The sequence below is a fragment of the Tursiops truncatus genome, chromosome 12 (assembly GCF_011762595.2).
Source record: "Tursiops truncatus isolate mTurTru1 chromosome 12, mTurTru1.mat.Y, whole genome shotgun sequence".
Classification (NCBI taxonomy): domain Eukaryota; kingdom Metazoa; phylum Chordata; class Mammalia; order Artiodactyla; family Delphinidae; genus Tursiops; species Tursiops truncatus.
The window spans coordinates 81,148,056-81,160,598 of NC_047045.1; the positions used below are offsets into that span (position 1 = coordinate 81,148,056).

The 12,543-nt window shown below is 46.4% G+C and overlaps 1 protein-coding gene across 3 annotated transcripts in view; it reads left to right on the forward strand.

Annotated features, from left to right (window-relative positions):
• Nucleotides 1-12,543, forward strand: part of FNDC1 (fibronectin type III domain containing 1) — a 97,520-nt gene that overhangs the window by 26,223 nt on the left and 58,754 nt on the right. The window contains exons 2-4 of one of the 3 annotated variants that reach the window (XM_073789799.1): nt 186-404; nt 2,744-2,830; nt 3,256-3,324. The exons of 1 other annotated variant lie outside the window; for it this stretch is intronic. In XM_073789799.1, the coding sequence (XP_073645900.1) occupies nt 186-404; nt 2,744-2,830; nt 3,256-3,324 (375 nt within the window). The remainder of the gene's footprint in view (nt 1-185; nt 405-2,743; nt 2,831-3,255; nt 3,325-12,543) is intronic. One more of the 3 variants, XM_033867927.2, reaches the window with a different exon arrangement.

Here is a 12,543-nt window from a genome sequence, read left to right on the forward strand (position 1 = left end):
CCCTGAAATACATAAAGGCTTGTAGGTTTGGTATGTCTGCTTTGCTGTCGCACTGTAATGATGTCCAAATGTGATGGTACTTAAAGTCTTCAGGATCAGACAGATTGAGAGTCATTTCCTCTTTCGCTAACCATGTCAGAGAACATTGGAAAAAATTCGTTTTCCCAATCTGCCCTTCCCGTGAGTTGATAGTTGCGCTGTTTGCATAGCTGACCACCCACTGAAGCCAAGGCATGCGAAACTGCTGTCCACTAAAATGGGCCTGAAAGTCACGTGGGACCCACCCAAAGATGCTACCAGTAGACCCGTGGAGCATTACAACATTGCCTATGGGAAGTCACTGAAAAGTCTTAAATACATCAAGGTGAATGCGGAGACACACTCCTTCCTTATTGAGGATGTGGGTAAGTGACACTCTGGTCTTGTTACTGGTCAGAACTAACTGTACACCTACATTCTCCTTCCATTCTCAGGGTGACTATTTGTGGGACAAAAATGGTACCCAGTGGTTCCTCGGGGATGGACAGCCAAGGTCAAGCGGCTGTTAAGCAACAGCCTTCATCTTGCCCATGGGCTTCCCCAACCTGCATTTGAAGTCCAGTAGTCCTGGATCTCTCTCCACATTGATGTAGGGAACAATTTTTAGTTTCTGGATGTGCTTTTGGAAAATACATCGACCCTTTTTTATCTTATAGGAACTTGACAACTGGACAAGTCTGTAGCCTGATCTTGAGATTTCTAACTTATAAACCATGTTATAATTAGGGATTACTCAAGTAATATGTCCCTGTAGGGGTGTGTGATGTGTCATGCTTTGCCACATGTGGTTCAAAGATATAACATTTCTCACCATTAGATTTGATTCTGGAAGTTTGGGGTATTTAGCATTTTGCCTAAACATATTCTTTTATAAGGGCAGGTGTAGGTGGTTTTGAACTTAGGCTTTGAGCTGCCTCCAGTGGATCCTCTATCTTCTGCTTTTTTGGTCCCACTGGCCTGAAACCCTGTTTATTCTACAGTCATCTCATGGTCCAACCTTAAGATGGATCATAGGAAGTAACAGAATTCAGCACCTGTGACAACCAGGTTCCCCTCCGGCCACGTTAGCATTCTGCTGCCTTCCTTCAGTGGATCAAAACCAGCTCGTGGCTTCTTAGTTTCCTGGTCACCATCCAGTACACTTACTCCTTCTCTACCTCCTGCACTGTGATATTAAACTTTCTGGGTAGCAGAGCAGAAAGTGCACGGAGGAGAGACAAAGAGGGACAGATTCCCGTCTTCACGGTTCCAGCGAAACGTACGTTTCACCGGATCTGAATCTCCTCCACATCACTAGGGCCCCACAGGGTCCTACTGTGAGGTTAAATGGAGTTTCTATCCCACCAAAGGCACGAGCAGCGTCACATGTGCTCGCTCAACCCTTGTTAGGGTTGCTGCAGAGAAGAAAAACATGCAGAAAGAAAGCCCTAGAACTCACTGCAGACTGAGAGTGTCTCCCCAGCATCTTTCTGATGAGTTAACCGAACAGAATCAGAGACACGCTGATGACATTTCTTTGAAATACGAATAAGCTCAGAGCGAAGAGAGAAAGTGCCTGGCGAAACCTGGTTTTGCTTTTTGTCTGAACCTAGAGCATTTCCCAGTTAGTCCGGCAGGTTGTGCCAAGCCCTCAATGCCACCGGGCCCTGCCGTGGTCAGACAGAAGGCGGACCAGTCTTGAGCATAGCAGGGGTCCCAGATGTGTAGCTGCCCCTGGGCCTCTGGCTTGAGAACTGAAGTTTTGTGAAAGGAACGCTCCTCACTTTGAGCAATGCAATTAACGTTATTGCCTTTGACGGAGCTCTTACCTCTCCAACCCTGCATGCCCTCAAGTGCCCACAAGCTTTCATCTCTTCAAGGAATCGGCACCTTCATTTACCTTTCATAAGATAATAATTCATTTGGAGGAAAACCAGCACTACTAGAGTTTTGCTTTTCGAAGCCGCAAGTTCAGGGTACCCTCAATTTGTAACACGGTGTCTAGTTTTCCTTTTGCATCCCAGCAACTTCAGGGTCTCAGCCAAAGAGACCTTCGCTATGTGTCCTTGACCTGTAGATGCACGTCAAAAAATGAAGCCCAATTATTTCACGCTTAGCATATCCAAGATCCCAGGAAACGTTTTTCTAGATTTTTGTTGAAACAGTCAAAGACAGCATGTACACATAGTAAGGGCAATATTTTATTATGAAAAGAGGAACATTCCATGCAGCTTTATTTATTGCATAAATAAAGATTTCCCATGAAGATTTCCCATGCACTAAATTTTATGAGTTACACTGAAATTTTCTCACTATTTTTTGGAGGTTGCCATTTGGAGTTTCCATTGGGAAATATTCTTCGTAGTTACTAACACTGTGGGTTAAACCAGTTATCTAGTGGACAGTGCATGCCTGTTTCCTACATTGATTTCACATTAAAAAAACGCAAAAGCTTTTCTTGTTGACTGTTCATGCATCCAGGTTTATTACACATGTCATGTACTTTGTATTAAATAAATTTTGTGTTCTTTTGGTCAGATGTGCTTCAGTTGCCTGGGATGAATGTCAGTGATTTTGATTAAAGAGAAGAGAGAAAGCTATAGTTAGACTGGTCACTTAATTCAGATTTTTATATTTGGTTATAACTGGTATAAGGAAGACGGTGACTTAAATTGTCATTCTTGGAGATTTGAAACGGTGGCTTGATATAAACCATATGTTTCAGAGCCGGGGGTAGTGTACTTTGTGCTGGTTACTGCAGAAAACAACAGTGGAGTGAGCCGTCCAGTTTACAGAGCTGAAAGCCTGCCTGGTAAGTCTTATCTAGAATTGGAGGCTGTATTTTTGTGACTTAGATTGGGAGATTCTTTGCTTCATCAGGTCAATACAAATCTAGAATCATTAAAGAGTTCCCAAACAAGAAATTTTTAGACTTGTATGGCAAGCTGAAAGATTGAAAACTAGGAGAGATTTATCCCTTCTTTTAAAATAATTTTGATGTAGGTTATTAGCATATTGTCTTAAATTTCGGAGTACTCATTAGAGTAAACTATGTATAAAAGACCAAAAATGTGTGTTGTCCATACAGGTTAGGGGCCTAGTCACTCGTATGGCCTGAGCAGATCCTTTGGAAGATTGTTGAAGAGACCATTGAAATATGCGTTTAGGGATGCACTGAAATGTGGACAATACAACAGTCCTCCTTTCTAACGATCAAGTTACATTTTCCTAATTTAGGAGGTGAATGGATCAAGATTGATGGTTATCCCATTAAGGGTCCAGGACCATTTAATGAAACCGTCACAGGTACTATTTGCTCATTCGGTTCATGTCTTCACCGAAGCACCATCTCAAAAGAGGGCCGTGCTTCTGTCACACACACATGTGCTCACAAACCTTCATCCGGTCCCCATCGCTAAACTAACACACATGCCGCACGGTTTTGGTCGATCTGCTCTGCACCGGATGGACCAGACTGCAGCCAGTCTGCAGTCTGCACTCCTCACTGCTCTTTCATGTTCTGGTGTGGGGGCATGTCTTCGTCTACATCTGGGGATGCTGTTGCGCTGTTAACAGGCAAATATGGTGGTTGAGATGGCAGTCCTGGCCCGAAGAGGATATTTGCACCTCTTCTACCTGTGGATGCAGAAATGAATGGGGCCCACCAAACAGTGGCCTTGATTGGCTGACATGCTACATCAAGGCTTTCTCTCTTTTCTTATCCATGGGCTATCTTGTGATATGTTAGATAACCTGCCTTCCATCTCAGCTCCATATTTGTATATATGTGTGTTTTATCATTTGGATGTTGATGTTGTCTGGCCATATTGTTTTACTTGTTGGGAGACGTGTTGACATTTCCTGTGTGCTTCATGAATATATTTGATTCATGGTTAAACAATAATGCAAAATGAAAGCAGTTATTTCAGAGTGTGGTTGGGTGATATCCCAAAGGCAGTGTGGCAAGGAACAGTGTTTTTAAATACATCGATCTGGTATTGTTGTTGAGAGGAAGGTGAGTATGTGGAAACCAATGACCCTAATCTGCTTCTCAGGTCAGATTTGATGGGTGTAGGCAGTTTTCAAAGTCCGCTTTAGACAAAAGGAGAGTGGAAGAACAAAGCAACCAGAAAAGGAAACTGGATTTCTAGGAAAGGTGATATGTTCTTGTTTAAATACGTTGGATGTGAGGGGATGTAGTGGCGATGTCTTATAGGTGATTGGAGATGAGGGCCTGAAAATTGGAAGAGAGAAGCAAGAGGTAGGTATGGGTTTAGGAGTCAAGCTGTAGAGGGAGAACTAAAGCAGGGAGAGTGATGAGTGGGTGAGAATTAGGAGAGACAAGAGTAGAAGCCAAGGATCAAACCTTGGAAGACATTGACAGTACAAGAGTCAAGAAGGTAGTAGTACACCTAGAAAATGTGCAAAATAGGAGAGGACGTTTATTTCAGAGGTTGTCTTCCCCTAAAGATACACGTGTAAACATTCACAGGCACACATAAACCTTTTACTGACAGATGTGCTATGCCTTGTATTTGAATTTTATACTTTGTATTTTAATAACCATTTTAGTTTTATCATCTTCCTGAGAGAGTTTTCTGAAAGGCAGTTTTAGAGCAAGCAATTTCCTTACTTTTTCTTAAGTAGCTAATTTCTTATGCCTTCTTTCATAGAAACAGGTGTGTGTGTGAGAGTGGGTGTGTGTGTCCTTTCTGAGTAAGCACATGTGACAGAAACCCTGGGAACTGGGAACCACAGACAGTCATGCCCCAGCTCACGCTTGGTTTTATGGACTGTGAGATCCTTTAACCTGTCTCTGCGGGAGCCTCTGTAGGCCCTAGTTGCCAAAGAACGCTCTGCTATAATACATAACACTGTATTTGCCATACATTATGTTAATAAAGATGCTGGAAGAAATTGCTAGCCAAAACCTTTTGCAGTATATGATACAAAGCAGAACTTAAAAAAAAATGCATATACAGAATGCATAGACTTGGTTACAGTGCTCCAGAAAAGAATTACATTTCATTGTTAATGAAAAAAAAAATAATTTATGGGAAATTATCAATAAGGGATCAACATGCATCTGTACCTTTTTTAATATGGCCTGGGAAATATGCTATGCTATTTTTCTGAGGAAATTGTTAATATATGATAATCCTGTTAAACAAAAGAAGTACTATTCTGAATTCCAGGTATCTTCATGCAAAGGAAGGGATTTGTCCTAGAAACGCAGACATTAGCATCTGCACCTGGTGTGAGGCCCCAGGGGTTGGCTCTAGTGCTTTGATCAGTAATACCTCACGTTCTTCCGGTGTTTATTTGAAACCAGAGGAAAATCCGTTCTTTTATTCTGCTGGAAACAGTGGTTTCAGTTCAGATTTCAGAAGGCCTCCTTTGCTGGCTGGAATCTATCTTCACCTCATGGTCTTTACTTAAAAACAGGACTTTAATTATTTAATTCATTCATTCAGGGCCTGCGGCTTTCCAGGCAGAGTTCTGGGTGCAAAAGACGCCACAGTGAATAAGATAGACAAGGGCCTTAATGGCCTTAACGAAGACTGCGTTCTAGTGGGAAAGAAAGACAGTAAACCTATAAGCAAAAAGTAACGCATACAACCTGTATGAGTTTGGTAGGGATGCCATAACAAAATATCGCTGACTGGTTACCTTAAACAATAGGTATTTATCTTCTCACAGTTCCAGAGTCTGGAAGTCCAAGATCAAGGTGTCAGCAGATTTGATTTCTCCTCATGTGTCAGCGGATTTGTCTCTCTCTGGCTGATCTTCCCTCTGTGGGCGTGCATCCTGGGTATCTTTGTCCAAATTTTTGCTCCTTCTAAGGACACCAGTCAGATGGGATCAGGGCCACCTGAGTAATAACCTCATTTTAACTTGATCACTTCTTAATAGGCCCAGTCTCCAAACACAGTCACATTCTGAGGTAACTAGGGTTTAGGTCTTAAACATAAAAATTTGGGGGGTGGGGAGACACAAAATTTAGCCCGTAGCATAATCATAAATTCTTTGAAAAACCAGCAGCGCTGTGAAATAGGACAAGCAGGGTGGCGGAGCCTGGGGGGTGCCAGTAAGATGGCTGAGAGCCTATGAGGACTGTCTGAGAAGCCACAAGAGGGGAGGAAAAGCGTGCAGGGAGTCCTGGAGGTGGGCTGGACCTGAGTGGTTCTCAGATGGTCACTCAAGCAAATGTGGACACTCTCAGGACTCAGAAAATGATAGGACCAAGCAAAACTGCAACTCTAGGGCAGAAGTTTAGACTTCCTCTTCGGGTAGCTCATCGCATATCTTTTTGTTAGAAAGTGTTCTTAGTATGTAAATGTGAAATCTCTCCTGTTGAGTTGTAAACCCACCTGCCTTTGCTTTGTCCCAGGGAAGAGATGCTGCAAGTCCCTTCACTTATTGGAATCCTATTATTTAGTTTTCCTGCAGACTTTTCTGAAGTTGTTTTAGCTTTCTTCCTGTGACGGGATCTGGGTAACCTGCTCTGTGCAGAACCAGGCACTGGGAGTCAGAATGAGGACCACGGTCCAGGATGAGGACCACGGTCCACCTCTGCTTCCAGCCAGCCCGGGGCCTCAGAGGACAATTCATCTGCTCTCACTAGCTCTTCAGCTGGGAAATTTTAGCTCTCAGTAGGATCACATGTATTTTTAATAATGTTATGGTTTTCTAACAACCTAGTCCTTTGTGCTTTCCTTAAGCTCTGGTGCCCAAACTAGACATAAAATAGAAGTCATACTGATGCCTCATATTTTCTTTACATTATACTTAGTTCATGAAGCTTACCTTTTTTTTTTTTTTTTTACAGTTAAATTATAGCTCAGAGTCAAGTTCAGCACAGAGTTCACAATTCTCTTAGGCCATTTCCAACCAACACTGGCATGATACCTGTGGTCCAGCCATTACTTTCCTCATCACAGTCACCCCCTGATCCCCAGGTTGCTCCCTGAATCCAGATAGCTTGAGGGCACTTAGCTTATTGTGCGCCTTGCCACACCTATGTCCTGGACTGCATCCACCTCTGTGACAATGGTCCCTTTGATAGTCTCACTCCTGTCACTGAAGATGAAGTTGCTCCCCTCCACAATCTAGAGTCATGAAATTCCCCATCATCTCACTTCTTCAGTGCCCTCATGTCAGAAGCTTGTTTCAGATCCAATCAGGCTTTGGGTCTGTAGACCCTTCCCCTTTCCAGAGTCCAGAAGCCGTCTCCTGGCTCCTTTCTTGCTTAGTTTATCTGGGTCCCCAGCATTTCAGCCGCACTCGTGTCAGCGTGGCCATATGCCAGACACCCCCTCCCCCCAGCTCTCTGGTTTTCCCTCCTAAGTGCTAACTGCTGAGCCTTGTGGGAGAAATAAAGAGCTAAGCTGGTATGCATTGTGACAGCTTCTTATAGCTGGTTTTCTAACTTCATCTGGGCCCTCGGCTCTGCTCGGCAATGATTTGTCCTTACTCAGTTTCCTTTCTTTCTCTCACAGTGGCTAGTCCAAAATTTGGCCACTTTCTTCAGGCTCCTTACCCCACCTGCCTTCCTATCACTTCTAGCAAGTAACCTTGTTTCCTGCCTCCCTGGGAAGTAAAGGTCATCAGGGTGACATCTCTTGTCTTCCCCCTCTTGACTTCTAAGCCTTCACGGCTCCCTTCCCTCCTCCTGGCTCTGAGGAAAGTTTGCTGTTCTCTTTCAGGCTGACTTGAGACACGGAAAGCTTCTTTGCAAGCGTGGTTAGACCCGAGGGCTGTTCTGGGGTCGGATTCAACTTTGGAGCCTCCCCTCCCCCATAGGAGCTGGCTCAAAAGCTGATTGGAACAGGTGTCAAATTATTTGACGCTGAAACAGTGAAACTATGAAACCCCGAAAACCAAAGCTTGGCCTCTTCCCTTTCTTCCCTGGCACTCCTTTCATAGGAAATGTCTGTGGACATATCAGGAGGGCATGCCCCAAGCATGCGTTTTGGTCTTTTCTATCAGTAGTTCATCAAAATGAGCACCCATCTCCAGGTGCATTTTCTTGCTAGTTTGTTTATATAGATGTGACTGATGTGGAATTTGAAAATTCTAACCCATTGTCTTGAGATGGGCTCCTTCCCTAATCTCTTAACTTAGAGCATAATTAACCCATCAAACCGTAATCGTCTCCACTGCACTGTTGCAGCCCAGACTCAGGCTCAGCCAACAGTGAGAGCTGACCTTCTGAGCCCCTCAGACATACAATGATGGGGCTCCCCAGGAAGGCTCCAGGCTCTGTTCTAAGAAGCTTCTCAGGTTCTAAGCTTCCTTCTAAGGTTCTAGGGTTCCTTTCAGCTTTGAAATGTCATGAATTAATGACACTAAGGCACTTTGAATGGGTGATCCTAAGCTCTGCAAGCAGTTGGGAAGCATTCCTGAGAAATGGCTGTTTCCCTTAGTCTCCACCCTACTTGGAGTGTCTTAGGTCAGCAAATCCAGGAAGCGTATTAGCCAAGGAAGAAACACTGAATTATAGTTTCTGGGTGTTGGGGTGGTGACTGAATGCACAAGGGTGCCCAGGATAAAGAACTGTCTCCAGTGATACGCTGGAAGTGGCGCCCTCCCCTTCTCTGGCTGCAAATGGGAGGCGTTCTGCCAAGTGAGCCAAGGAGACGGTCGTGGTAACTCACTTAAACTGATGTGTGTGTGTATGACTCTGGGAGAGAGTAGCCTGGGTGGCGCAGCAATAGGCGAACCACAGGCAGCACTGCCGCCCTGGGCGGTCGTCAGATAATCCTGGAGCCAGATCCCGGGGCTGCTGAGCGTTGGACTTGAGCTTTAAGTGTAGCCCAGTTCAAACTTTTTAATTATGAATCAAAGACTGTCCTCTTTGCACGCACTGGTTTCAATTTAACAATTCTTTGGCCCACAGGGAATTAATACTGTCTGTGACATTATATTTTCAGTAGCTCTCTCATGCAATTATTAGTGTTTTTTTACGTGTGCAATGCACAGGGCAGACCTGGTTTGTGGTTCCTGGTCTGGGTGGTGAGCTCTTCTGGGGCAAAATGATTTACTCATCTTTGTATCTCCAGAGGCTGGGCCAAGCGCACAGTATGTGCTCAAGACATGTTTGTCGAGTGAAGTGAATTTGGAGGCTGCGTCTTCTCCACACCTGTGCTCTGGAGGACGTGCAGTGTGTCAGGAGGTCGGGCACCCCCGCCCCGTTTAGCTGCTGGCTCTGGGGCTGGCCCCGGGCAGGCCACTTTGCCGTCACTTTGCGGTGCTGTCATTAGTCAGAGATCCTAGTTCTTTGCCCCCCCCCCCAGTTTCTTGGTGGGGCCTGGGGGAAGGATGGCGTTGAATGCATTTGGAGATTGGAGTTCCTCAGGGCTGGCTGCTCTGTGAAGACACAGTCAGATCCACCTGCTGCGGGGTTACCTCTCTCCGCGTTCATCCTGGGGCTCAGGCCTCTATGTGAGGGCCTGTTTCAAAGCCGCCTCTCACATCAGAATGGTTAGACTTCACCAGCCTTAGAGGTTGTTCTTTAATCATAAAAAGTAGGCAGTAGAGGCTTGTGTGCAGAGCTGTTGAACGTCATTTAGCCAGACGTTCTTGGGTGGGAACTCGGGAGTCTCAGCCCAAACAAGAATGCCATGGGAAGGACTCAGCGCCGGCCAGCTGCCCGGAAGAGGCAGCAGTGGTGAGCAGCCTTCCAGGACAGCAGGGCTGAAACCCACATTTTGCGGTGTTTCATCTCCATGTCTACACTGATGAGTGTCAATATCTGTGCACAGATTTTCCCTTCAGTGAACTGTTAGGAAACGAGCGACTGTGAGCGAGGCCCTTCCCCCCATGGACGGGCGCGTATTTCAGAGGCTCGTGAGTGGCTGCTTCGAGTGGGTGGGGCAGGGGCTGTGGACAGCTGGGGAGATGAACTGTCCCCACTGTCCCCACGTGTGTGGCCTTGAATGGAATGTCGGCCGTCCTTGCCGTCAAGTCTTAGGGGAACCTGCAGTAGTTAATAAACCTACCGGCCCGATAAGGCCAGCGTCTTGGGGGCTGGATGCCACTTTCTGACTGCGTATCTGTCACTGGCTTTTCTTTCGACGTCTGAGTGAAAAAGAGGGTGGGAGGGGCAGTGACATCACTGAAGAGGGTTGCAGCTTCTCATACAGGCTCCCTGCAAAGGAAGCTGTCAGTCCTGAAGGAAAGCACTTTCTTATCTCAGTTGCCAACCTATTCATATATTGTAACGGGATCTTTCATTTGCATGTTGGAGAGTGCTAAAAATTGAAATAATGAATAGGAAAAAGGTCTTTCACACCCAGGAAACAACTGCATTGCTGAGTATCCTACTCCCAAATGAAACAAATGCAGAAGAGCTTTAGACTAAAACAAACCAAACCAGAAAAAAGCTTTGAGTAATTTTTCTTAGAATTTTTAACACCCCTTCCTCTTAGCTTACATCGACCAGCAGGCTCTGTGTCCTCTGTGAGGTGAGGAAATGCTAGGTGTCCACATTTCAGCCGTTAAGGAGCTCAGGAGAGGATGATTGCCTCCTTTGCTTTCTGTGGCCCTCGAGTCCTCAGGAAGTGTGGCTGAGAACTGAAGCACCACCAGATGGGCCCAGCAGATGCTTCTAATGATGTGTTTTCACATCCCTCGTGGAGGAAGCTTTGCAGCGGGTCACCTGCAGGAGGTCCCCGTCCTTCCTTCCACCCTGAGTCAGGTGAGGCTGGGCCAGGGATGGGGAGTGAGTGAGCTGGGCCCAGGCAGGTGGCTGAGCACGTCGGCAACTGTGTCACTGTTCCAGGCTTGTAGTTAAGCCACTGCCCTGAGTAGGACACAGAGACCTTAGCTCTGCCTTCGTGGTGGTGGAGAAAAATTATTGGTTTAACGTAGGGAGAGACGCCCCTCAAAGGGCTTATGATCTGTAAGACTGAGGGATGTGTCCATGCAAACAGTTATAGGACTGCTGATTTCTTGTTCTGGTCGTAGAGCACGGCTTCGTCGCCAACTTGTGCAGAGTTTGCCTGTGTCGTTAATGTCCTGCTGGCTGCCATCGTGGGGCGACCTGGCCTTTGCAGCCTCAGTCTTGTGCGGTGACATTGATGGTGTAATTTTCACTGATATTCATAGCACCACTGGGGTCAGAGTCAGCCACTGATTGGCATTTTTGGATGACATCCTGAAGCTGCTGACGTACTGGTCATTCTTGGGGCTTCTCAAACTGGGTTCTCAGAACTCGGGAGAACGTGGCACTGCCAGGAGTCCAGGAAGGCATGAGGTAAACGACGCAGATCCGACGGCTAGTGGTTTCTTGATGGCCAGTTATTTAAAATGTTATTTTTGACTTTAAAACAGACACCAAAATATTATAGAGTAGTCTATAAAATTCAAATGCAATTTTGGGATAAAACCGAGATTGGGGCTGAATTGCCACGCTCCAGGCTTCTGGGGGTTGAGCTCATTTTCTCTGCTGTTACATAAACCTTGGTGAAGCATCTGAGGAGCTCTGTTCAGTGGTAAAGTGAGCCAGCACTTTTGTGAAACAAACAGCCGAACAAAACAACATGGTTGGAGTGGAGCGGTCCCGGGTTGGCTGAAGCATTTGCTTTGTTTCTGAGACAGTCCTGCTGGATTTTGTGGACCCCACTGGCCTGTGGGGTTGGCCTCTAACTGCACCGTCCCTTTCTATACCCGATGTTGAGGATTCCCTGTGGCTTCCTCATCTGGGGACAGCCTGGCTGTCCCCGCGTGGTCCTAGGAAGCAGGAAAGAGGAGTCTCTGTGAAACCTGGACGGGGGGCGGCAGAAATCTTAAACCGAGGGCACTTGGGTTTGTCTGTATTGAAAGTTAGTTTTAAATGCTTTATAAAAGGCTTCCCCAATCCTTAACATGATTCGTAATTGACATTGATCAGCTCGGGGGAGATCAAGGTTTTTTGGTTTTTTTTTTTTCTTTCAAGACCTTCTCTCTTCTCCCAACCCCTCAAAAAGCAGCAGCGATGGACTGACTCCAGACGATGGTTTAGGGGTGCTGCTCTGGTGTCTCTGAAGGACGCTGAGATGCGTGCCTGTCACACGCATTCTCCCCTTGGTGTCCACAGTGCCTCCCGGGATGAGTCAGGCAGCCAGGCCACTGGGGTAGCTGACCAAGTACTTGGCTTTTCGTCAGATGGTCGCTCCTCGGAGACGGAAACACGGATGAATGTAAGGGGACTAGTGTGATGAGTGGATCCTGACGGAACAGATGGACCCAACTTCCCTGAAGAGCAGCCAGGCCCTTGGGAAGGAGCTTGGCTGGCATCTTCTGAAGCAGGGGTACCCACGGCATGAAAGTCTTAGGTGGTGATGCCTGCCTCTGCAGACCCGTCCTTCACCAGAGGTGTCTGAGAAGCACCAAGGGGGCCCTCGTCCCGGACGGGCGCCACGCTTATGCCACAGCGTGCTGCTGGCGACGCCAGCCCTGCAGCCGCCGTGAGTTTCGGAATAACAGTGCAGGGAACCAGGGCAACAACTCCCACAGACCTGGGCTCCGATGCCAGCTTAGTGC